The following is a 27,786-nucleotide window of genomic DNA, read 5'->3' on the forward strand; positions in this document are numbered from 1 at the left end:
TAGCTATAATCCATACCGAAGGCTGTGCTCTTTGATCTTCATCAGTAAATGTTTTAAGTCCTCTTCACTTTCAGCAAGCAAGGTTGTATCATCTACATATTGCAGGTTGTTGATGAGTCTTCCTCCAATCCTGATGCCATGTTTTTCTTCATACAATCCAGTTTATCGGATTATTTATTCAGCATGGCATAAATGGCATAATCCATAAATTTTCTGTGGATGTTAGTAGAGTTCATTGCAAACTGACAGACGAGTAGTGGGACTTCTTGCTTCAAGTATAATTGGTTCTTGATTATATGTTACTCTTGAAATGGTTGAGCACTGACAAATTCTTTTTGGTACAGTGATGCTGTGTATTCCTTCCATCTTCTTTTGATGTTTCCTGCATCATTCAATATTTTAACCAAAAATCTTTCAATATTACAAACTGAAGCTTTAGTTTTTCAAAATTTCTTTAAGATTGAGAGTTGCTGAATATATTCTTCCTTTTTGGTTTCCTAACGCCAGGTCTTTGCACATTTTACTACAATACTTTACTTTATCTTCTTGAACTGCCCTTTGACATTTTCTGCTCAGCACCTTTACTTCATTTCTTCCATTCACTTTAGCTTCTCTACACTCAAGATCACTTTTCAGAGTCTTTTCTGACATGAATTTTGGTCTTTTCTCTCTTTCCTGTCATTTTAATGAACTTTTTCTTTATTTCATGGATGATGTTCTTGATGTCACTCCACAACTCTTCTGGTTTTAGATCATTAGTGTCTAATGCATCAAATCTGATCTTGATACGGTCTCTAAATTCAGGTGAGATATATTAAAGGTCATATTTTGGTTCTTATGGTGTTGTTTTAATTTTCTCAGCCTGAACTTGCAGATGAGCAATTGAAAACTTTGACTGATGACATTTAGCATTTTCACCATCTCTTACCATAGATGTAATCAATTTGGTTCTTGTGTGTTCCATGTGGTAAGAGCCAGGTGTATAGTTGCCTTTTATATTGTAGAAAAAAGGTATTTGTAGTGAAAGATGTTTACTTGTGCCTTATTGACTACACAAAAGACTTACTATTCTGTAGATTATGGATAACATCGGGAAGAATGGGTATTCCAGAATAGTTAATTGTGCTCATGATGAACCTGCATATAGATCAAGAAGCAGGACAGAACAATTTGTATAAAGACCAAGAACAGAACAAGGGAACACTGAATGGTTTAAAGTCAGGAAAGGTGTGTGCCAGGGTTGTAGCCTTTAACCATACTTATTCAATCTGTATTTTGGGCAAATAATCTGAATAATTGGATTATATGAAGATGAATGTGGCATCAAGATTGGAGGGATACTCATTAACAACCTGTGATTTGCAGAGGATGTGGCCTTGCATCCTGAAAGGAAAGAGTACTTAAGATTCTGGTGAAAATCAAAGAATACAGTCCAGTATAAATTGCACTTCAATGTAAAGAAAACAAAAATGGAGAAAAGACTGAAGTTGTCAAAGACTTCATTTTGTTTAGATTCACATTCAACGCTCAGGGAAGTAGTAATCAATAAATCAAATGGCATTTTACCTTAGGCAGATCTGCTGCAAAACACCTTTCTGAAAGATTCAAGAGCAAAGATATCAGTGTGTGGACTAAAGTGTACCTTAAACAAGCCATGGTATTTTCCATCACCTCATATGCCTATGAAAGTTGAACAATGAATAAGGAAGACTAGAAGAACTAATAGATTTGAATTACGGTGTTGGAGAACACGATTGAGAGTCTATAGACTGCTGCTGGTGGTGATTATGTGCCATGGAGTCAGTCCCGACTCATAGCGACCCTGTACAGGATTTCCGAGGCTATAAATCTTTACGGGAACAGAAAGGCCCATCTTTCTCCCACGGAACAGCTGGTAGTTTTGAACTGCTGACCTTGCAGTTCGCAGCCCGATTCATAACTACTATGCTACCAGAGCTCTAGAAGAACAAATAAATCTGTCTTGCAAGAAATACCACCAGAATGCTCCTTAGAGACCAGGATGGTCTCTCATACTTTGGACATGTTATCAGGAAGGCTCAGTCCCTGGAGAAAGATGTCATGCTTGGTAAAGTGGAGGGTCAACGAAAGAGGGAGACCTCCAAAAAAATGGATTGACACAGTGGCAGCAGCACCTAACAACATCTAACAACAACACATAGTACACATAGGGCACTAATGCACAAGGGGGTTGTAAAGTTTGCAAAAACAACAACAACAAAAACCTCTGTATAATGTACATGATAAAAATATATTGTTTCTAATTTTGGGTAATTATAAACAAAACTACTAAAACATTCAAGGGTAGGTATTAGTGTGGACACAAGTTTTCAATTTATTTGGATAAATACCTACAGTGCAATTAAGGGATCATATACTAAGCCTGGTGTGATGCTGTAGGATTAGCACTGGACTGCTAACTGTTGGCAGTTCAAATGCATCAGCCGCTCTAGGAAACCCTATGCACCATGGTTAAGAGTTGGAACCTATTCAGTGGTTCTTAACAACAATAATACTAAGACTATATTTAGCTTTATAAGAAGCTGTTAAATTTTGCATTCCTCCCAGCAATGATTCATACTTCTTCACACATTCCATGTTCCGATTATTAATGTACGAAGTATGAATCATTGCTGGTAGGAATGCAAAATTTAACAGCTTCTTACAAAGCTAAATATAGTCTTAGTATTATTGTTGTTAAGAGCCACTGAATAGGTTCCAACTCTTAACCATGATGTGTAGGGTTTTTATGCTGGAGATCGCATGATAGAATTCTGCAAAGTCAATGATTTGTTCATTTCAAATACCTTCTTTAGACAGCATAAGAGATGATTATACACATGGACCTCACCAGATGGAATACACAGAAATTAAATTGACTGCATCTGTGGAAAGAGATAATGGAAAAGCTCCATATCATCAGTCAAAATAAGGCAAGGGGCCAGACTGTGGAACAGGCCATCAATTGCTCATATGCAAATTCAAATTGAAGCTGAAGAAAATGAAAACAGTTCCATGAGAGCCAAAATATGACCTTGAATATGTCCCACCTGAATTCAGAGATATCTAAAGAATAGATTTGATAAATTAAATACTAAAGTCCAAAGACCAGAAGAGTTGTGGAATGATATCAAGAACATCATACATGAAGAAAGCAAAAAGTCATTAAGAAGACAAGAAAGAAGGAAAGGGTCAAAATGGAAGTCAGAAGAGACACTGAAACTTTCTAACCAACATAGAGATGCTAAAGCAATGGAAGAAATGAGGAGGTCCAAGAATTGAACAGAAAATTTCAAAGATCAGCTCGAGAAGACTAAGTCAAATATTACAAAGAAATGTGCAGAGATCTGGAGTCAGAAAACCAAAAAGGAAGAACACGCTCAGTATTTCTCAAGCTTGGAAAACTGAAAAAATTCAAACCTGACTTTCTTATTGAAGGATTCTCTGGACAAATTATTGAACGATGCAGAAAGCATCAAAAGAAGATGGAGGGAATACACAGAGTCATTGTATCAAAAGGAAATGGATGATGTTCAACCATTTCAAGAGGTAGCATATGATCAAGAACCAATGATACTGAAGGAAGAAGTCCAAGGTGCATTGAAGGAATTGGCAAAGAACAAGGCACCAGGAATTGATGGAATAAAAATTGAAATCTTTCAAGAAAGTGAGGCAGCACAGGAGGCACTCACTCATCCATGTCAAGAAATTTGGAAGACAACTATCTGGCTAATTGATTGGAAGAAATCTATATTTGTGACCATTCCAAAGAGAGGTGACCCAATGGAATGCGGAAATCATCGGACAATATCTTTGATATCCCATGCAAATAAAGTTTTACTAAAGGTAATACAGAAATGGCTGCAAGCATACATTGACAGAAAGCTTCCAGAGATTCAAGCCGGATTCAGAAGAGGCCGTGGAATGAGGGATATTATTGCTGATGTCCAATGGATCTTGGCTGAAAGCAGAGAACACCAGAAATATGTTTACCTGTGCTTTATTGACTATGCAAAGGCTTTCGATTGTGTGGATGATGACAAGCTATGGACAACATTGCGAAGTATGAGTATTCCGGAACACTTAATTGTACACATGAGGAATCTGTACCTGGACCAGGAGGCAGTTGTTTGAACAGAACATGGGAACACTGAATGTTTTAAAATTAAGAAAGGTGTGCAACAAGGTTGTATTCTTTCACCATCCTTATTCAACCTTTATGCTGAGCAAATAATCCAAGAAGCTGGGTTATATGAAGAAAAACATGGTATCAGGATTGGAGAAAGATTTGTTAACAACCTGTGATATACAGATGATACAACCTTGCTTGCTGAAAGTGAAGAGGTCTTAAAATACTTACTGATGAAGCTCAAAGAGCACAGCCTTTGGTATGGATTGCATCTTAATGTCAAGAAAACAAAAATCCTCACCACTGGACCAATAAACAACATTTTTATCAACAGAGAAAAGATTGTAGTTGTCAAGGACTTCATTCTTCTTGGATCAACTATCAACACTCATGCGAGCAGCAGTCAAGAAATCTAAGGACGTATTGCATTAGGCAAATCTGCTGCACAAGATGTTTTTAAAGTGTTGAAGAGCAAAGATGTCAACTTTAGGACTAAGGTGCACCTGACCCAAGCCATGGTATTTTCAATAACCTCATATGCATGTGAAAGCTGGATAGTGAATAAGGAAGACTGTAGAAGAATTGATGCATTTTAATTATGATGTTGGAGGAGAATATTGAAAGTACCACTGGCTGCCAAAAGAACCAACAGATCTGTATTCGAAGAAGTATAGCCAGAGTGCTCCTTGAAGGCCAGGATGACCAAACTTTGTCTCTCATCCTTCGGACATATTGTTAGGAGGGACTAGTTGCTGGAGAAGGATATCATGTTTGGTAAGGTGGAGGTCAGAGAAAAAGAGGAAGTCTCCCAGTGAGATGGATTGGCAAAGTGGCAGCATCAATGGAGTCAAGTGTGGCAACGATTGTTAGGTTCGTCCAGGACTGGCCATATTTCAGTCTGTTGTGCATAGGGTTGCTACGAGTGGATACTGACACGATGGCACATAACAACAACAACAAACCAGCAATGAATGAGAGTACGTATTCTCATTGCCAGTATTTCATGTTATCATTTTTTTGGATTTTAGTCTTTCTAATGCTGTTGTGAAGTGCTATCGTAGCAACCCTGCATAGGGTTTCTGAGGAGCGGCTGGTGAGTTTGAACCTCTGACCTTGTGTTTCAAATGAAACTTGCAGTGCAGTGCTTTGTCCTATAGCTCCACACCAGGACTGCAGTTTTTTGAATAAGATGTGTACAAGAAGCACTGGACTTCGAATCACAAGGTCCGTGAGTTGAGCCTGCCAGCTGCTCCACAGAAGAAAGATGAGGATTTCTGCTCCCGGAAAGTTTGAAATAAATAAAAAAAGCCTCAGAAAAAGTGTCCCTATGAATCATAACTGACTCTATGACACTTAACAACAGCAATAGATGTGTAGTGGTTACTTTAATTTGCAATTCTCTAATGAAATAGGATGTTGAACTTATTTTTATATGCTTATTTTACACCTGTATATCTTCTTTGGTGAAACGTCTATTTAGAACTTTAGTATTTAAAAAATTGGTTTGCTTGTTTTCTTATTGTTGAATTTTGAAGATTTCTTTTTATGTCTAGGGTACCAGTTTATTATCTGAGCTGTACTTTGCAAATATTTTCTTCTTGTCTTTTCATGCTTTTAACAGTGTCTTTCATGAAATAGTGTTGGTATTAATAAAGTCCAACTTATCAGTTGTTTTCCTTTTATGCTTATGGTATTTCTAAAAATCAGGATAGCTACTGTAGTAGACACTGGTAACTACAAAAGTTTCACTTGTTCTCTGGGCTGAGATCACTGTATTATGACTTGTTGGCTTCCCAACAGTATTTGTCATTTTGTCTAGACATCTTATAAGGACACATGGAATCCAGTGACCAGTTGGTGGCACTAGAACCCTATATTATATTTTCCTCCATTTTGTTTCCAAGATGTTTTCAGTAATTATCAAGTGTGGCTGATTGATCTAAACATTTAATCATAAAACCAGAGCATTATAGACTCGAAGGAAACATTATAGATTGACTTGAGACAACCCTTTATTTCAAGGATAAGAAAACTGGAGCCCAGTATGGCAACATAAATTACCCAAGATCATATGTGGTGCTAATGACAGTGACAAATGAGAACTCAAGTTTTCTAAGTCCAAGATTAGTACTTTCTCCCTTGGTGGTTATGTGCCGTGGAGTCGATTCTGATCATGGTGATCCTGTACAGGGTTTCTGAGGCTGTAAATCTTTACAGGAGCAGAAAGCCTCATCTTTCTCCTGTGGAACAGCTGGTAGTTTCAAACTGCTGACCTTGAAGTTCGCAGCCCGATTTGCAACCACTACGCTACCAGAGCTCCTTTCTCCTTTAGCTTGTTGCTATTGGTTTAATAAGTATTATTAATACTTATTCTTTCAAGAATGCAAATTATTTTTTAAAGACATTGTATTTTTTACAGACAGTAGATACTCAAACTGTGTTCAATTCTATTTAGGTTCCAAATACTGCATACGTCTCCTAATAAGTTAGCCAATAGCAATGGTTGCAAATTCATTCTGTACTGGTTCTCAAAGAAATGGGAGACATAATGAGCTTTTTAATGATATTATAGCTTTGGTAGAAATGATGAACTACATAATTGAAGCAATAGAGGATACTTGCATCTGCTGGTAAAAGAAAGCACAATGTCCACAGGACAACCTGAGTATATGGAAGTCAACAGAGCAAAGGCAAGAAAGAGTTACTGTTATTCAAGAAGAAGGATGTCACTGAGGGATGGTCAAAGAGATAAGCTTTTAACTAGTTTTTCCAGGAGTTGAGGGATATGAATTGTTGGAGTTAGATTCCAAGGAAGAAGAAAGATGAAAGTATCTAATGAGTGAAAAATAAGAATTGCCACAATCTGGGATCCTGCAAATTGTGGTGGATGTTGATATTGTTGAGGGGAATCTATTTCCCCCTCATGAGTTCTAATTAAATAGGGACTGTTGGGAGAGGGCACAAGATATCCGAGTAAGGTAGAGTCCTGGGTGGTGGGGGAGCATGGGATGAATGAAAGCAGCAATAACATGTGAACAGGACAATGAACACAGGATGGTGATGCCAATCATGTAGGGAAAGAGTCGTGATGTCATGGAGAGAGTTTATTCAGTTGAATTTAACTCAACAAGAACTTCCAAATGCTTACTCTGTGGTACTCTGAGTGATACAATGATGTAAGGACTAAGGTGGACCTTTTGCTGAAAGAACTTCTAATGTAGTCAGAGAATGAAGAGTGTTCACTGGTACCTATACTATTATAGAATGTGATGATGGTTAAAAAAGTTTCCCAGAGACACTGTTTAAAAACAAGAAAGGGTTACTGTTGTTCATGAAAAAGGTGTATTAAGGAAACCTTCTTGAAGGAGCTGGCACTTAACTTGGGGTTCTCAATGAGGATTTATTAACCAATTAAAAGCAATGTGAAAGGAAAAAGGTAATAAATAAATAAGCAAAACGGTAATTAGATTATAAATCATTTACACATATTATCTCAGGTAATTTTAAAGCACATGTTGGAGTCCTGGTGTGGCGCTATTGAATATGCAGTTCAAACCCACCAGCCACTCTGTGGAAACCCTATATAGGGTCACTATGTGTTAAAAACAACTTGATGGCACTTAACAACAACTTTGGAAATTTTACTTCCATTTTATAGTCGAAGAAACTGAGATTTAAAGAGATCAAGAACTTTATCTGAGATTATAAAACTAGTAACTAATGAAGCTAGGTCTCAAAATGGAGGTCTTTTTCTTCTAAATTTCATCCTTTTTCCATTTAATTGGCCAGTCATTGCTCCCTGTGCTGAAGTACAACAGGGAATAAGATGCAGTCAGACTTTTAGGACTTCAGAGTTTGATGTGGGTGAAAGATGGGTTTGTAATTGATGTCAGTATAATTTGATAAGCTCTGTAATGATGATAAGCCCAGAAGGTCTTGCTAGTCAGGGGTATGAGCAGTTATATAGCAGTGCTAGGACAGGAAAAAGTTTGGCGCCTAGGAAATTGTCCACTTAAGTTGGAGTCTAAATGATGTATTGTTGTTGTTAAGTATTAGGTCATTGTGAGAATATGTGGCACCAACTATTCCTCCTACAGCCCTTTTTACTCAATTGGGTTCGATAATTCATTTCAGTGGCCACATTGAACTCAAAGACATTATTTACAGTTATGAAGTTTATTAGGGAAGTCAACAGGTTACAATTCAGGATCAGAAATGGTCAAGACACAGTTGTTCCAGATCAGCTGCTGATAAATACCCATAGGACACACCACTCCACCATAGTCCTCAGCCTGAAGGCACTCAGCTCTAGTTCCATGAATCAGCAAACCTAGCTCCCCTATGTAGACACTCAACTCTACATGGAGACACTCAACTCTACAAGTAAGCTTCCTGCCCAAAGTCAGTCAGCTTTACTTGCTCTGTGGGCAGGGAAGTCCACTGCTCTATTCTGTGCCCTTGGTCTTGGTTCTGCTGCTGCTGCTCCTCTACCACTCCTCCAGTGTCATAGCTTTTGTCCCTGGGTTGAGGAGGTTCAATACACAGGGGATCCAAAGTCTGTAGCATATTAGGACATTTCTACTTCTTTCTTCCATATCCCTCACCTTGGACCTACACTTTATGACTTTGGCTTTTGGCCTTAGATCCATGGATCATCCTTCAGTCCATTGTGTTCCAGTGTCTGTGTGGGCTTGTGTTATCTGTGGTGAGATTAAAACCAGTTAACTTTGAGTTGATTCAGACTCATGGCAATCAGTGTCAGAGTAGACCTTTGTTCTGATGGATTTTTTGGAGGCATATTGTAGGATCTTTCTTATGTGATACCTCTAGGTAGACCCCAACTTCTTATTTAGCAGCAGACTGACCACACCAACCAGAGACCATCCAGCTGTTTGTCTCCATCTCAACTTTCTTCCCATTCAGTCTTTCCTCTTTTCATTTTCTGCTTAGAAGATTTATGTGCTTCCAATGGATAAAATAAATGTAAATTCCAAAATTTTTGTTGTGTATTTTTAAGTTCTCCCGGTTCTTCTTGAATTTATCCTTTTAGCTTAGGTATCTTCTTACTTTCTGTTTTTAGTGCTTTATAGGTGTGCTGTGTGGCTCATCAAACACTCCTGTACTTTCCTTCCCATCTCATTCTCATGCTGTTCCTTCTAGAATGCCTGGATCCCTCCTATCCTTCACTGCCCCAGTCATCTATGAATGTCTTTGTGACTCCTAAGAAGCTTCTAGATTTTGTGGTTTGTCACCTTTAAATTTATTCTCTACCCTCTGATTTAGCTAACAAGGCTCTATGTTAGAAAGCATATTTGTGAAGAAGATTAATTTTACCCTTGAACAAATATGCCTTTGGAATAAACACTGGCCATCCCCATTGAGCTCCAGACCCAAGACAATGTCTCAGCCCTGCTCATAACTTCCTCCCCTGGGATCATGATCCTGGAGTTAGTCTAGATGTCTTTTCTCTAGAAGCTTCTTATTCCTTCTTAATGCTAGAACAGCAATTTTCTTGTTATTTTGCCTTGTATTATGGCTATTTGAAGTCCTTGTGTGGCTCTGTGGACTAATGCGTCAGACTTCAAAGTCATTTGAACTGCAAGGTTGGTGGTTCAAGCTCACCAGCTGCTCCTTGCAAACCCTATACACGGTCACTATGGGTTGGAATCGACTCGAAGACACTTAACAACAACAACAGTGGTTATTTACTGTAAGCATTTTTCTTACTAGATAGTAATCTCTTAAGGAAAGGGGCTATTGTTCTAAGTTATTATATGCTTCATATGGTGAAGAATATCAAATACTCTGTGGACTTCCAGAAGAACAAGCAAATTCATCTTAGAAGAAATGTGACCAGAATGTTCTTTAGAAAGCTAGGATAATGAGACTTTGGCTTGCTTACTTTGAACTCATAATCAGGAAAAACAAATTGCTAGAAAATTGTTTATGTTAAGTAAAGTGGAGATTCAACAAAATTAGGAAGACTTACAATAAGACAAATTGAAATAATAGCCACAATAATGAACTCAAACATAGCAATGCAGCACTGGATAGCATTTCATTCTGCTAAACATAAGGTCACCATGAATTGGAGCTGACTTGTCTGCAACTAAGAGCATAATTGGATGGTCATCAGCACCCATTTTCATTTCCTTCTATATTTTCAAGCTGCCCTGGTTGTGCAGTGGTTCCATGCTTGACTGCTAACTAAAAGATCGATGGTTGGAGTCCATTATTTGCTTCTCTGGAGAAGGATGTTGCCGTAGACTTTATAAAGATGTACCGTCTTGGAAACCCTATGGAATTGCTATAACTTAGAATTGATTCAATGGTAATTGCTTTGATTTTGGGGATTTTCTATACTTTGTACAGACACCCTTGCAGTTATGTTTCTGAGTATGATTTTTTTTTTTTTTTTTTTCAAATTAGCCATCTTTGCATAATACAAGGAAAGTGGAAGTTACCTGGAGACAAACAGGAGTGTGGAGATATGAAAATTAGAAGGCAGTTTTGGCAGCAATAGTAGCAACTTCTGGATTGTAACTGTCTGACCCTTGAATTATAGCTTTGATGCTGTGTTTTTGAAAACAGTAGTTCTAGGGATTGTTTCCCCCCTCCCCAATAATTCAGTCTTTATAATTATAGGCATTAAATTGCTTTACATTTAAATACCTGATAAGGTTGTTGTTTCTTTCATTGTCCTAGGATTGATTCACTTCTTTTGTCTGTTTTTGTGTTTTTCTTGTAATCATTGTTGCTAGCTGCCACTGAGTAGCCTCCAACTCACAATGACCTCATGTGCAGCAGAACAAAAGATTTCCTTGTCCTGCATATCCTCACAGTGCCAAGCATGTTAGAATCCATCATTGCTTTTTTGATGCCAATCAATTTCTCAAGGATCTCTCACCTTCCTACTGACCAAATGTGTCACCAAATGTCATTCTCTAGCAGTTGATCCCTTTTGATAGTGTGTCTAAAGTAAGCAAGTGTGACACTATCCTGTTGTGATCCATAAACTTTTCACTGGCTAATTTTAAAAATCAGATCTCCAGTCCTTTCTTAGCCTGGAAGCGTCACTGAAGCTTGTCCACCATGGGTAACCTTGCTGGTATTTGAAATAGTGAGGGAATAGCTTCCAGCATCAGAAACACACAAGCTACTACAATATAGCAATTGGATAGAATTCATTTGCAAGGCAGACTTATTTCCTACCAACTTCTTCAATCTGAAATCGATCAAACATGCAATCAAGATGTATTGCTTATTACTGGTGATTGGAATGCAAAGGTTGGGAGCAAAGAGGAAGGATCAGTAGTTGGAAAATATGGCCTTGGAGATAGAAAAGATGCTGGAGAACACATGATAGAATTCTGCAAAACCAATGATTTATTTATTTCAAATACTTTCTTTAGACAGCATAACAGACGACTATACACATGGACCTTGCCAGATGGAACACACAGAAATCAAATTGACTACATCCGTGGAAAGAGAAGATGGAAAAGCTCCATATCATTGATGAAAACAAGGCCAGGAGCAGAATGGAGTCCATATACTGCCTTCCAATCTGACCATGCTGGGAGTCTCTATCTTGTACATCAAACTGACCATGACTGGATTCCATATCTTGTCTCTGAAACTGACAATGACAGGAGTCCCTATCCTGTCTTTCAGACTGACCATGACGGGAATCCTGACTTTCTTCTTCATGACTATGCCTTTGTTGTCTAACTCTGTTTCTTGTTCACATAGGGTCTTGTCCTCTCTCTTGCTTTGCTTCTTGCTGGGAAGTTCTATCTCCACATGACTCAATATCTAGCTTATGATAGCAGGTTTGGGCCAATTGGAACACCAACAAGAGGTATTTTTCAAAATCAACTTGTTCATCTCTGTCTCTATCCAACAGGCTCAGGGTGGTTTCCACAGTCGCTGGGTCATTTGGCCTCTGTAAGAAGATAAAAGAAACACACAAATCAGATGTCATCCTGTGGGTAATAAGACATATGCCTATGTCTGTGCCCATGTCCATTCAGGTCTGTATGGATCTTCATTAGCTGAAGAATTTTTTCATCTAAATGGTTGGGCTTGTTTCTATCCTTTGATCAGCTGATTATCAAAATCACATCACTTGGTGGACCAATGGGAGCATGACCATAGGGTGTAGATATGTCCATTTAAATTCAGCTCCATTAATAACCAATTTGAGTCATTAGAGGAAGGGATTCCATCCCATCACATGGTACATCACCCTGGTGTAGCGCTGTGGGTTAATGCATCAGACTGAAAAGTTATACTCCCTCCTATTCAAAGTCAGATACAAGAAAATGGTGTGTTTAAGGTTGATAGGGATGGGCAACTTAGACATCGGCTACCCAAAGGCGGGGGGGAAGGGGAGGCTGTAAAGGCACAAAGTGAATGGCTTACAAGTTTTCAAGAGCGAGTTTAGATTCAGAGTGTGCAGGGGAAGGTAGAATCCCCACTGAGTGGTTTTCATTCTGTCTAGACAGGTCTGGTGAACAGAGATGGGGACAAGACTCTCATGATGCAACAATGAGTAATTATTATCATGACTAATTGCAATGATCACAACTGTAAAGGTAGAAGTTTTGTATCAAAAAGGGATGAGTGGTTGATCTTACAGTTCTGGAACAGAGGACCCTGGGACCATCAAGGGAGAAGAGCTGGAGCATAGTGTGGGACCCTACCCAGAGAAGTGGCAATGTCAGAGATGGAGGCATTTAAAGCCATAGGATTGGATAAGATAGCCAGTAGTTAATGAGGAGAAGATAGCTGAAGAGTCAACCCCGGGGAGAAGAAGGTTGAGTTGCAGAGAACTAAAATGATCTATTTTCTGCAAGGAGTGCTGTCTTTCTAATAGATAGGTATGTTTGGAAGGACTGTGATTTAACCTCACAATTTACATTATTCTCTCAATATTTTGTTCAGATTCTTTTGGAAAATTTAAATGGCTGCTCTATGGATTGAAACCAGTGATCTCTTTTTCTTAGCAGTGTTACCTTGGAATCCTGGATCACCCTTTAGTCTATTATATTCCAAGATTTGTGTCTGCTTAAGTTATCTGTGGTAAGATTAAATTCAGTTGTCCTCAAGTCGATTCCAAATCATGGCAACCCCACATGTGTTAGAGTAGACCTCTTCTTAGATTGACTCTTCGCAGGAGGATTGCAGGATCTTTCTATGTGATGTCTCTGGGTAAACCTCTAACCTTTCATTTAACAGCTGAATATGTTATCTGTTTCACCAACCAGGGACCATCCAGCTGTTTTTCTCTCTATCTCAAATTTCTCCCCACTCAGTCTTTCCTCTTTACTTTTTGTTTTCTGCTAAGAAGACTGTGGTTCCTACTCTGCAGGATAATGAACTGGACCACAAGGTTAGTTTGAATTGCAAGGTTGCCTACTCAAATCCTTTACTGAGTTGCTATGAGTAGAACTGACTGCATGGAGCTTAACAACAATCACAAATGATAAAAGAAATACAAATTCCATATTTATATGGTGTATTTTTTAGTCCTTCAACTTCTTCAATTCATCCTTTTAGCTTTCACATGCTCTATTTTCTGTTTTCAGTGATTTATAGATGTATTGTTTGGTTCATCAAACACTCCTGGGCTTTTTTTCCCATCTTGTTCTCAGGTTGTTCCCTCAATTAGAATGCCTAGATCCTTCCTATCCTCCACTGCCAACCATTCCCAGAGAGACTCTGTGAATTCTAAGCAGATTCTAGATTTGGTTGTCTTTCACATTTGAATGTCTTCTCTACCCTCTGATTTAACTTGCTAAGAATGGTCTATGTTAGGAAGAGCATTTGTGAAGAAAATTCATTTTACTCCTGAACAAATATACCATTAGAAAACAGCCAATATTTGGGCTTTCCATTGAGCCCAAGATTTAGGACAATGCTGCAGCCCTGCTTATCATTTTCTCGCCTGAGATCATGCTGTTGGACCTAGCCTGGATATCTTTTCTTTAGGAAAGTCTGTCTTTATCCTCCTAGAAAAAGCTCCTGCCTCCCTTCTTGGTGCCACAACAGCAATTTTCTTATGATATTTTGCCTTGTATAATGGCTATTTGCTGTAAGCATCTTTCTTACTAGATTTCAATCTCTTAATTAAAGGGGCTTTTATTTTAAGGAGTCTGGGTGTGGTGATGTAGGATAAGCACTGGACTGCAAGGTCAGTTTGAACCACAAGGTTGGCAGTTCAAACTCCTCTGAAACCCTACAAAAAGTCGCCATGAGTCAAAATGGACTCAACAGCACTTAACAACAGCACCAATTGTTATAAGTTATTATATGCTTCCTATGGTGAAGAATATTGAATATACTGTGGAATTCCAGAAGAACAAACAAATCAGTCTTAGAAAAAGGAGACCAGAATTCTCTTTAGAAAGCTAGGATGATGAGACTTTGGCTTGCTTAATTTGATTAATCGTAAGGAAAAACCAATTGCTACAGAACTATATCACGTTGAGTTAGGTGGAGGTCCAACAATAACAAGGATACTAACAATAAGATAGAATGGAACAATAGCCAAAACAATGCACTCAAACACACTAATGCAGGACTCGGCAGCATTACATTCCCTTATACATAAGAGTTGATGCTTCTGCAACTAACAGAAGCATCAACTTGCATTTGATTGGATGGTCATCAGCACCCATTTTAATTTCATTCTATATTTTTGTGTTGCCCTGGTAGTGCAGTGTCTACACGCTTGTCTGCTTGATCGGTGTTTTGATCTCATTATCTGCTGCTCTGGAACAAGATGCAGCAATTGGCTTCATAAAGATTTAGTCTTGGAAACCCTATGGGGTTACTATAAATTGGAATTGACTCAACAGTCATGGATTTGTGGTTTTGGGATTTTCTATACTTTCTAAAGAGTCCCTTGCATTTAAGGTTCTGGATATAAATTATCTTTTTCCCCAATTAGATGTGTTTCCATTATATTTGAAAAGTGGAGGCCATTATATTGTGGTTTTGGCTGGTTCTTCTGGAAAACAATGGTGTGGAGATGTGAAAATTAATAGGGAATTCTGAGAGAAATGGCTACAGCTCCTGGATTTTAGCTGTCTGAACCCTGAATTACAGTTCTGGTGATGCATATTTGAACTCAATGATTCCAGGGATTACTTGCTTATTTCTAATAATTCAGCCCTTATAATTATAGGCATTAAGTCCTTTCCATTTAAATTCCTAATTTGGATGTTGTTTCCTTCATTGACCTAGGACTGATTCACTTCTTTTATTTGTTACGGTGTCCTGTTGTGATACTGTGAGTTATAGCGCTGGACTGCAAATTCAGTTTGAACCACAAGTTCAGTGGCTCAAGCTCACCAGCTGCTCCTCAGAAACCCTACACAGGGTCACTATGGGTAGGAATCAACTTGACAGCACTTTAACAACAACAGCAATTGTTGTTGACTACCACTGAGTGGAGTCCTGGTGTGGCTCTATGGGATAATGAGCTACATTGCAAGGTCAGTTTGTACCACAAGGTCAGTGGTTCAAACTCACCAGTTGCTCCTTGGAAACCATATACAAGGTCATTATTAGAACTTGACGTGTCCAGGATGACTTCTCAGAAGATGTGATGTTTTAGTTGAAACCCAGAGGATGCTTAGATTGTTGCCAGGTAGAAAATGGTGAAGATGTGTCCCAGGTTGATGAAATAGTATATTCAAAGATAAAAATGAATGAAAAATGGTGGTGTCTTAAGGAAAGGCCAAGTCCTTGGTGTGACTAGTGCATAGGATGATCCTGGAGAGGTGTCTTATGAGACTTGGCTAAGAAGGTCATTTGGATCAGAGAGTGAAAGGCCTTGTTTTTCATAGTAGGAAGTCTGATTTTTATTCTAAAATCACATGGTGGTCATGAAGAGAAGGGAAATTAAGGCAATGGGGGCAAAGAGATGGGAGGAGATTGAAGAGATAAGGAGGACTTAATGGTCTTTGAATTTGGAGTAAGACTTAATGGCCTTTGAATTTTGAGACAAATAAGAAGGAAAGCACAATTGTTGCTGATCTGGGGTGAAGGTGCTGGAAAGAATATTTAGAAAAGTTCTATTTGAACTTCTTGTTTTTGTTTCATATCAATTCTTTTTTTCTTCCACTTTGAAAGAACTCATGGAACAAAGATTTTATAAGGCCAGAAATGAGGTCTTAGAAAATGGTCCACTAATGAAGTCAGCACAGCCTCACAATGAAGAAGGAAAACAAGCCATAAATCATTGCTCACCAATAATTTGTTGAGTAATTACAGTTGCGGATTCTGCACAGAGATGTACTTGTGTAGGATTTTCAGGTCTCAGGAATTATGGATTAACTAGGAATATACAAACAAATGACATGTGCTTTCTCTCATTTTATATATATGCAGAAACTAGAAAAGCATGGAGTTAGAAAGGATTCAATTAACTCTAGTGATAGGACCTCAGCAGTCTTTCTGGTGAGGGATGCAGGAAGTATTGTTGACAGCAGGGATACCCTCTGTGGTCTCTGGCACTTCTATTAGCCTGTTGCTGTATTTCATCTCATCCAGACTTTGAGATTTGAGATTCTTGATGCTTCATTGATAGGATACAAAATTCACCAAAGCTCAAGTTTTCTGCCCTTCAGGTGCTAATACAAGTCTTCAGAATACTTTTTCTGTTTCTGAAATTTAGGGAGAAGTGTTCTGTGCTTTCAATGATCCAATCAGACAACAAGTACGTGGAGGGCAAACCAGGAAATGACTTAATCCCACAATCAACCAAAATTGAGATCTGATTATTTAATCCAATTTACCAATCAGATTTCACCTAACTAGAAAATCCTAAGAGATGTTGCTCAAAGAAGCTAAATGACCTAAAAATGAATATTGATCTTCAAAAGAATCATTGTGTGTAGATACTGTAGGTTAGAGAGAAGACACACATTATCAAGCTCAAAGAAAAGGAAAGATAAACTTGGCATGTAGGTTTCTTTCTTAACTTAATGTTGCTTTAGCTTTGGTGACTGTGCATCCTTGTACTCATGTGATTTCTGTTCTTGTATGTAGTCATAACTGGGATTGGAAGAAACAGCTGCCTTGGTAGGATAACCTCCACCTTGTTCTCTTCTCTGGGGCCACCCATTGTCCTGGGTTATATAGAGGTCTGGGTCACTACATCTTCGCTGTGAGCCTTGGCTCTGTCCATCAATGACATGTTTGTCATTCATGTGGAATTGATCTCTGGTATGATGAACTTGCTCGATTCCATGGGATTGTTAGTTCTGGCATCTTTCATACCTCTCTTCCCTCTCATGGGTTTCCATATTCTATTGTGGCTGACAGTCTTGATCCTTTTCATGCATTTTTCTGTTTTGTCTTTGATGGTTTTGCTCACCTTCATGGGCTTATCTGTTTTGTCTCTAACAGTTATGCTCATCTTGATGGGTTTGCCTCTCCCGTGTCTGATAGCTATGTTCCTGTTGGTGGGTTTGCCTGTTCTGTGCCTCACATATACTTTCCTGACCCTGTTGGCTCTGTCTACCATAGCCTCTTTGATGACCCTACCTGTCTTCTGTCTGGTGGCTCATCTCTTCACTTTGGCTCTGCTTGGTGTGAGACTGTCTGTGGCCCTGGTCATTGTCACATGATTGTCAGTTTCTTCTTTTGTGGCAGAGTGATCTTCCTTGCTGGATTTGTGCTGGTGTTGTTGAAAATCATCCTTAGCCTGTGCCTTCCAGGACTGCTGATTGTTCTGGAATCTTTGCCTCTGGTTTTGGTTCATTTCCTGTCCTTGAGGCTGTTGACATTGTCTCCCTGACCTTTCTGATTGCTCAGCATTTGACTTTCTTATTCATTCACTCCCTTGGTAGTTCCCAGTTTCCGCAGTGTCTGTTTGCCTGTATTGATAACTCTGGCTTTGTCCATCTGGCCACAATGAGAGATCCGGTTTTGTCTATCTATTTGACCTTAATGAGAACCTAGACCTTTCTTGTCTGTCTGACCATAGCGATAACTCTGGCCTGTCTGTCTGTCCAACCACATTAAGAATCTAGACCTTGTCTGTCTGCCCATATTGAGAACTCTGCCCTTGTATGTTTGTCTGACCACACTAGGAACCCAGATTTTGTCTGTCTGTCCAGTTTGAAATCTCTGGCCTTGTCTGTCTGTCTATAGTGGGAACTCTGCGCTTCTCTGCCTGTCTAACCATACTGAGAACTCTGGCTTTGTCTATCTGTCTGACCGCAGTGAGAACCCATTCATTGCCTGTCTGTGCATCCATATTGAGAACTCTGGCCTTGTCTGTCTGTATGACCATACTGAAACCTTAGGCCTTATGTGTCTGATTGTCCATATTGATATCTCTGGGTTTGTCTGTCTATCTGATCATAGTAAGCACTCTGGCCTTATCTGTGTCTCTGACCACAGTGAGGACCAAGACCTTGTCTGTCTGTTTGTCAGTATTGGGAACTCTGGCCTTGCCAATCTGTCTGTCCGTAGCGAGAAATCTGTGCTTTTCTGCCTGTCTGACCATTGAGAGAACTCTGGTTTTGTCTACTTGTCTGACTGCAGTCAGAACCCTTATCTTGTCCATCTGTCCATAATAAGAACTTTGGCTTTGTCTGTCTGTCTGACCATAATGAATTTCCAATCCTTGCCTGTTTCTCTGACCACAACCAAATTCCTGACCCAGTCTTGTAGACTGTCCATAATGAGAGCCTGATTCCTGTTGGTCCAGGTGGCTAGAACGAGAGTCCTGTCCAAGACTTCTAGATTGGCCACAGCTTGATCGCTGCCCAAGTCTTTCAATGATAATAATGAGAATCCTGAACTGGTTTCTCACACTGAGATATCCATGTCTTTTATGCTGACTACTGCTAGAGTCCTGGTGTGGCACTGTGGGTTAATGTACCAGACTGCAAAGCATTTAGAGCTGCAATGTCGGCAGTTCAAGCTCTCCTCGGAAACCCTATACAGGGTCACTATGGGTCAGAACTAACTTGATGGCACTTCACATCAACAACAACAACTGCTAGTCTAATGTCTCTCAGATTTTGACCATAGCCAGAGTACTTAACCTTGTCTCTCAGTTTGATCTAAGCTAAGATCCTATTTTGTCTCTCAGATTGACCATGACAGGCATCTGTATCTTGTCTTCCTGACTGACTCTGGTGGAAGTCCCAATCCTGTCTCACAGACTGACCCTGGTGGGGGTCCCTATCCTGTCTTCCAGATTGACCATGACACACATCCCTGTCTTTTCTACCAGACTGACCCTGGCAGGAATCCTGATCTTGTCTTTCAGACTGACCATGAGAGGAATCCATATCTTGTTTTATAGTGTGACCAGGACGGGAATCCCTATCTTGTACCTCAGACTGACCATGACAAGACTCCATATCTTGTCTCCCAGACTGACCATGGTATCTTTCAGACTGACAATGATGGGAATCCTACCTTTCTTCTTCATGACTCTGTCTTTGTTGTCTGTCTTTATTTCTTGGGCACTTATGGACTTGTCCTCACTCCTGCCATCCTTCTTTCTAGGAAGTTCTATCTCCACATGACTCAATATCTAGCTTATGATAGCAGGTTTGGACCAATTGGAGCACCAACAAGAAGTATTTTTTAAAACCAGCATGTCCATCTCTATCCAAGAGGCTCAGGATGGTTTCCAGAGTCTCTGGGTCATTTGCCCCCTGTAAGAAGATAAAAGAAAGATACAAATCAGATGACCTTCTGTGGATAAGACATGTGACAATGCCCAAGCCCCAGTCCATTCAGTTCTGTAAGCGTCTTCCTTGGATGAAGAACTTTTCATCTAAAGAGTTGAGCTTGTTTCAATTCCTTGACCAGCTGATTCTCAGAACCTCACCACGTGATGAACTGATGGGAGCCCTCTTAAAATCAGCTCCATTAATAACTGATTTCAGTCATTTGAGGAAGTAATCCCATCCCATCCCATGTTGTTGTTGTTGTTGTTGCTAAGTACCACGGAGTCAGTTCCAATTGATAGTGACCCTGCACAGGGTTTCTGAGGCTGCAAATCTTTATGGGAGCAGAAAGCCTCATCTTTCTCCTGTGGAACAGCTGGTAGTTTTGAACTGCCACCTTGAGGTTAGCAGCCCAATTCATAACCATTACACTACCAGAGATCCCATCACATGATACATCGTTTTTGGTTTACCTTCTTCTCACCACACTGAGATCCTGGAGGGAGGTGAAGCGGGTTTATTAGTCATTGTCTATAATGTTGCTGATATAGAGTAAGTGCTCAATGGTACTTTAATGAATGAATGCATGAATACTTAGTAACATTTGTAGATGGCTCTAAAATATTGAAATCAGATATAAACATTTTATTTCTTTCTGAGAAATGATTCCTACTTACTTTGAAGTTATACTCCCCCCAGTTAAAAGTCAGATATAAGAAAAGGGTGTGTTTGTGTGGTTGTACGCTAGTGTGTGTGTGTGTGCGCATGCTCATATATTCTTGTGTTTGTGCTTGGAAAGAATTACTAAGCACCTGCCTGATACTCTTTTAGTTCCAGGGTAGAGTTGGAGCATGACCAAATGAAATAGAAAGGTAAGCCCTGGGGAGAGCTTGGATGCAGGTAGCAGAGTCACTCACACGTGATTCCAATAGACCAGGGTCTCCCCTGAGCCCATCTTACCTGGAGGACATCTCCAAATTCAGCCAAAAGCAGATGCATCAGCTCATTCTTGCAGAGTGATGTGTAGTCTCCATGCCCACTCTCATATTTCTGGAACCCCCTGATCATGGTGAATACGCTATTCAGAAGTTGAGCCATTAGGGCAAATACTGGTGTATCTAATGGAATAAACCAGGATTTGTGAGCATGAAGAAGGAAGATCATGAAACAGCATTTTCACAAGTAAAGTGGCCATTGTTGGTGAGGGAAACAAGCTGAAAAATCACAGAGTCCCTTTTAAAAAATACTCATAAATATAGGTGGTTCAAACTGTTCGTGAAATAATTGAAATAAAAGATAATGGCTGTTTTCTACTAACTTTTTGAAGTCTCTTTCTCTATGCAACCACAAAGCAAACCTAGTGCCATGAAGTTGCTTCAAAGTCATGGCAACTCCATGTGTTACAGAGGAGAACTGTCCAATAAGGTTTTCTTGGTTGTAAATCTTTATGGAAACAGATCTCCAGCCTTTTCTTCTGCGGTGCTGCTGGGTGGGTTCAAACCACCAGTCTTTAGGTTAGTAGTGGAACACAAGCTCTTTGCATCACTTAGGACTATATATACGATGGGTCTTCTGAAAGTTTGTGGAAAAAGTGAATGTAAAAATAAAGGAATTTTCCCATGAATTTTTTGAATCCTCCTCATACTCAAGGTCCTGGAGGCAAAGTGGTTGAAGTCCTAGTCTACTCACCACAGGTTGGCAGTTCAAACTCATCAGTTGCTCTGTGGAAGAAAGGTGAGGCCGACTACTACCATAAAGGAGTACTGCCTTAGAAACCCTATGGATCAGTTCTACTCTGTCCTCTAGAGTCTCTGTGAGTCAGAAGGAAACCGACAGCAGTGGGTTAATTTTGTTTTGGGTTTGAAAATTCTTAGTCTCCTAACAAACATTCCTCAAGTAGAAAAGAAAGCTAGAGTTCTTACCAGGGACCAAGGAAGACTCTTGGAAGGTTTAATTCCAGCAAGTGCTTCTGGCCTGATTACATATTTTGGAAAATGCTTATAAAATGAATATGTTGAATGAAACAATTTACAACAAATTGAAATAACAATGTAGGAACACAAAGGAATGATCTATACAGGTGATGAAGTATATACAATCAGCTAGGTCAACCTTGTCCATGAGGGAAGGTTGTGTATTTTGGGGATCTAGATCTCAGTGTTATTTCTTCTTGTGGTGCAAAAACTCCAGAAAATGAATTTGCAGACCTCCAAACTTAATCTATGGGAGCACAGTGACTTTGTAGGATAAACACTAGACTGTAAACTTCTGTACAGAAAGATGAGGTTTTCTGTTTCTGCAAAGATTATCAGGCTCAGAAACCCTATGCAATGTCTCTATGAGATGGAAGGAACTCAATGTCATTAACAACAACAACAATAACAACAAACTTAAGCTCTAAACACAGAACACACTGGACTTTAGAAGCATGAAGTGATGTTTATAAGGAATAAATGGCAAATAGTGAATTAAATGGAACAAAGCCATGTCCCTTGAGTCAATTCACGGCAATGAGACCTCAATGTTGCTAGAACCCTGTGGTCTAGGGCCTTGGATATGATGAGCATCAAACCCATGGATCTTATGTAATTTGCAGAAATTATAAAATCCCTGCTGTAGGACACTAAATTATCTTCTGATAGTTCTAGCCCTCAGTTTTAAGATGCCTAGAACACACTAGAGCAAAGGCGTGTATATCTTTAGGCTCAGAAATAAGTCATCATACTCTCAGAGCTCAGGAAAAGGAAACTTCCAGAGAGCACTTTCAGATCGCTCCAGCCAGGCATATCACAGCTGGCTATCAAGAACCTTGCAGATACTGCCTCCTTGTCCCCGTGCCTTACCTGCTTACAGAGGAAGGTGTAGAAGATTCAGAGACTGGAGAGGATACTGCAGACCTGACAACCCATCCTATTTATGTTGTTGTTGTTGTTAAGTGCCGTCGAGTCGGTTTTGACCCATAGCGACCCTGGACAGGATTTCCAAGGCTGTAAATCTTTACGGGAGCAGATCGCCTCATCTTTCTCCCGCGGAGCAGCTGGTAGTTTCGAACTGCTGACCTTGCGGTTTGCAGCCTGATTCATAACCACTATGCTACCAGAGGGGTTTGAATTGTCCTACTATAGTTCTGGTGTGGTACTGTAGGCTAAGTGTAGGTCTGCAAGGTCACATTGAATCACGAGGTCGGTCGTTCAAACAGTAGTCACTCCTTGGCAACCCTATATAGGGTCACTATGAATCAGAACTAACTAGATGGCACTTAACAACAACAATCTGAGCATCCCAGGTGACACCCATTCTGTGGCAGAGCCCAACTCAGCCCAGCTTGACCTTTTCCTTCTTTAAACCCTTTGGTTTAATTATAGCCCCTACTTGCTCACACACCTGTTTGTTGTTAGAGTAGATAACTGTTTATGTATCAGACCCATTTAATTAGGACAGTGTGTGTGTGCATGTATGTGTCCTGTGGAGGGTCCCAAAGGCAGAATTCATCCTTAAAACATGTAACTTACCAAGACTAACAGAGTATATCAACCAAATCATAGTAAAGAACATCGATGGCATCACTTTATAGAAATTCTTTGAAGTAGAGCCTGTTGTTGTGGCACAGCAGATTAAGCGCTGAACTGCTAACCACAATATCGTCAGTTCAAACCCATCAGCCACTCCTTGTAAACACTATATAGAGTCACTATCAGGTGAAACCAGCTTGATGGCACTTAACGTAGTCTTAGTAGAAACTTTGGTCAATATTTGTATTTTAATTTTAATTAATTAATTTTGAATTGCTTATTTTTTCATTTAGTAGCTCCATCGATGGGTGGATTATTGTTAGTTACCTTCTAGATGATTTCAACTCATGGTGATGTCATGAGTGCAGTGTAGAATTGCTTCATAGAACTTTCAAAGGTGTGATGTTGCAGAAGCTGACTGCTGGACCTTTCTTCAAAGGTGCCTCTGGGTGGGTCTAAAATGCTAATCTGTGCTTAGTAATTGGGAACTTAACCATTTGCATCATCCAGGCTGTGGAAGAAGTGGATAATTGATGAATTTGAAGGTGTGTGATGATGGTGGGGTTGCCTCCACTGTGCCCTTTGAGATCTTACAAAAGAGTTGTAGCTGAGGATCAACATTGAAGCTTATGATCCTTGTGAAGTAGAGACGTTCGTTCTCAGAAACAGGGGTCTCCATTTGTTCTGTCTTTATACCAACAACATGCCAGCATAGTGTCCATAGAGCACAGGAGATTTTTAGCAAATATTTGTGTAGCAAGTGAATTGTTGAATTATTGACACACTTGATAATCCGGTACAAGATGCAGAAAATCTTAAATTCCTGTACTTATTTTGTTTCCTGTCAAGATCCTTGTTTGGTTCTTTGCTTACAAATCAATCAACCCACTCATGAGTAATGGAATTGGATTCTGCAAGGTATGAAAACACTGTTCTTCTTGTTAATTGAGTTGAGTCAGTTCCAGCTCAAATCCTGTTAGAATAAAGAAGTCTCACCCAAAGATTTTAAGCACCAGACAGGACATGCTAAATTCAGAATGCTAGAAAACCTTGGTGCATATAGAGTCCTTAGGAGTGGGCTGGAGATTCACATCTGAGATGGGGTTTGTTTTGTTCCTTGAAAAATTCAAATGGGCAGAGAAGAAATAGAGGGGTTTCTGGTTAGAACATAAGGAAAGATCAAATATAGAAAAGTGAAACTAATGTGTATGGACAAGAGTAAAGTAAGCTGGTAAATCTTGCTTTTAAAAGAAACAACAAATTAGTTACTGTTTAGTAGATTCCAGCTTACGGTGACCCCATGTTTGTCAGAGTAGAACTGTGTTACAGAGAGGTTTCAATGGATACTTTTTCAGAAGTAGATAGTCAGGCCTTTCTTCAGAGTACTTCTGGGCACACTTAAACAGCCAACCTTTCGGTTAGCAGCCTTGCATGTTAACCATTTGCAAAATCCTGGGATCGCAGAGAAGGCATGATGTTGTTAAGTGCCATTGAGTTGGTTCCGACTCATTGCAACCATAGTACAACACAAGAAAATAATACCTGATCCTGTACTATCCTCATAATTGTTATGTTTGAGCTTGTTTTTGCTATCACAGTGTCAATACTACACTTTTGGGCTCTTCCTCCTTTTCTCTGACCCTCCACTTTACCAACCACTTGTCTGTCAGTTTGTCATATTGTGGTGGCTTGCATGCTGCTGTGATCCTGGGAACTATGCCAGTGATATTTTAAATAACAGCAGGATCCTGCATGATGGACAGGTTTTAGCTGAGTCCCAGACTAAGATTAGGAACAAGAAGAGACAGACTACTTCTGAATATTTAATCACTGAAAACTTTATGAATAGCAGTGGAATACTGTCAGATAGCACCAGAATATTGAATATTGAAGAATGATAAAGACACAAGAATATTGTCAGATACAGTGCCCGAAAATGAGCCCCTCTGGTTGGAAGGCACTCAAAATATAACTGGGGAAGAGCTGCTTCCTCAAAGTAGAGTTGACCATGATGATGTGAATGGAGTAAAACTTTCAGGACCTTCATGTGCTAATGTGGTACAATGCAAAATGAGGAGAAATAGCTGTAAATATCCATCAATAATTGGAAAATGAATTGTATGAAGTAAGAATTTAGGAAAATTGGAAATTCTCAAAAATGAAATGGAACACATACATAAACATCGATAGCCTAAGCACTAGTTAGCTGAAATGGACTGGTAGTGGCCATATTGATTGTGACAATCATATAGTTTCTACACCAGGAATAACGGATTGAAAAGGAATTGTATTATATTCATCATCAAAAAAAGAACATAGCAAGATGTAATTTGGAGTACAATGCTGTCTGTGATAGGATAATATCCATAGTCTACAAGGAAGACCACTATTAAAATTAATGTGCCAACCACTAAAGCCAATGATGATGAAATTGAAGGATTCTACCAACTTCTTCAGTTTGAAATTTATCAAACATGCATCAAGATGTATTGATAATTACTGGCAATTGTAATACAAAGGTTGAAAACAAAGACAAAGAGATGATTGATAAGCTCCACATCATCAGCCAAAACAAGGCCAAAGGCAGACTGTAGAACAGACCATCAATTGCTCAAATGCAAGTTCAGGCTGAAGGTGAAGAAAATTAAATCAAGTCCCCGAGAGCCAAAAATGACCTTGGACATATCCCACCTGAATTTATAGATAATCTAAAGAATATATTTGATAAATTCAACACAACTGGCCAAAAACCAGAAGAGTTGTGGGATGTCATCAAGAACATCATACAGGAAATGACCAATATGGATGTCAGAATTTACTCTTTAACTAGTTCTTCAGTATAGAGATACTAAAGCAAATGGAAGAAATGAGGAGATAAGAGCTGAACAGAAATTTCAAAGGGAAGTTCGAGAAGACAAAGTCAAGTATTATAATGAAATGTGTGAAGACCTGGAGTTAGATATTCAAAAGGAAGAACACACTCAACGTTTCACAACCTGAGGGAACTGAAGAAAAAAAAAAAAATCAAACTTTGACTTGCAATATTGAAAGATTCTATGGGCAAAATATTGAATGATTCAGAAAACATCAAAAGAAGATGGAAGGAGACAAACATAGATTAAAAATCAAAGAATGGAAAAAATTATCAAGCTAATGGCAATTAAAAATGAGTAGCAGTGACAGTATCAATTTCTCATAAAATAGACTTTAAGGCAAAACCATCATAAGAGACAAGAAAGGACATTATCTCATGAATAGAGGGCTAATTTGACAAGAGAACATTCCTGTAATAAATATCTATGTTTCCAATGAAAGAGCATCAAAATACATAGGTCAACCTCTAATATTATTGAAGAAAGAAATAGATAATGCTATAATAAATGTGGTGGTAGTGTGCTGTTGAGTTGGTTCCAACTCATAGCGACCCTGTATATGGTTTCTGAGGCTGTAAATCTTTATGAGAACAGAAAGCTTCGTCTCTCTCCTGTGAAGCATGGCTAGTATATTCGAACCATTAACCTTGTGGTTAGCAGTCAAAGGTAAAACCATTATGTGATCAGAGCCTCTTACAGCAATAGTTGTTGTTGTTGTTATGTGCCGTGGAGTCAGTTCCGACTCATAGCAACCCTACACAGTGTTTCCGAGGCTGTAAATCTTTACGGGAGCAGACCACCTTCCACGGAACTGCTGGTAGTTTCGAACTGCCAACCTTGAGGTTCACAGTCCAATTTGTAACCACTACGCTACCAGAGCTCCTTTACAACAATAGTAGAAGAGTTTAATACACCACTTTCAAAGAAGGGCAGTCCAACCAGAAAGAAACTTAACAAAGACTAAACAACTAAACAACACAATCAATCAACTTGACTTCATAGATTTATAGAGAGCACTCAATCAAACAATAGCATAATACACATTCTTTTCCAGTGCACATGGAACATTTTCTAGGCCAAATTTTAGATCACAAAACAAGACTCAATAAAAATAAAACATCAAAATACTACAAAGCATCTTCTCAGATCACAATGCTATAAAATTATAAATCAATAATATTAAGATTAAGGAAATAAAATCAAACACATGGAAAAACATCCTGCTTAAAAGCTACTGGGTAACAGAACAAATAAAAAATGAAGTAAAAATTCTTGAAGCAAATGAGAATGAAAGCTACACATACCAAAACATTTGAGACACAACAAACGTTGTGTTTAGAGGGAAATTTATAGCAATAAATGCACACATCCAAAAAGCAGAAAGAACTGAAAGCAACATGTTAACACACCATCTTCAACAATTAGAAAAAGACAAGCAAAGTCAGCCTACAGTCATCATAAAAAAAGAAATAATTAAGATTAGAGCAGAAATAAATAAATTAGAAAACAGAAAAACAATGGAAAGAGTCAACAAGACAACAAGCTAGTTC

General features: G+C 39.1%; 1 protein-coding gene across 1 annotated transcript in view; it reads right to left on the reverse strand.

The window, feature by feature from the left end:
* TCHH (trichohyalin) overlaps positions 1-27,786 on the reverse strand; it is a 92,421-nt gene that overhangs the window by 47,007 nt on the left and 17,628 nt on the right. Inside the window, exon 3 of the mRNA XM_006861710.1 lies at positions 20,812-20,969. Within this exon, the coding sequence (XP_006861772.1) occupies positions 20,812-20,969 (158 nt within the window). The remainder of the gene's footprint in view (positions 1-20,811; positions 20,970-27,786) is intronic.

This window comes from Chrysochloris asiatica, unplaced genomic scaffold, assembly GCF_000296735.1.
Source record: "Chrysochloris asiatica unplaced genomic scaffold, ChrAsi1.0 scaffold00042, whole genome shotgun sequence".
In the NCBI taxonomy this organism is placed as follows: domain Eukaryota; kingdom Metazoa; phylum Chordata; class Mammalia; order Afrosoricida; family Chrysochloridae; genus Chrysochloris; species Chrysochloris asiatica.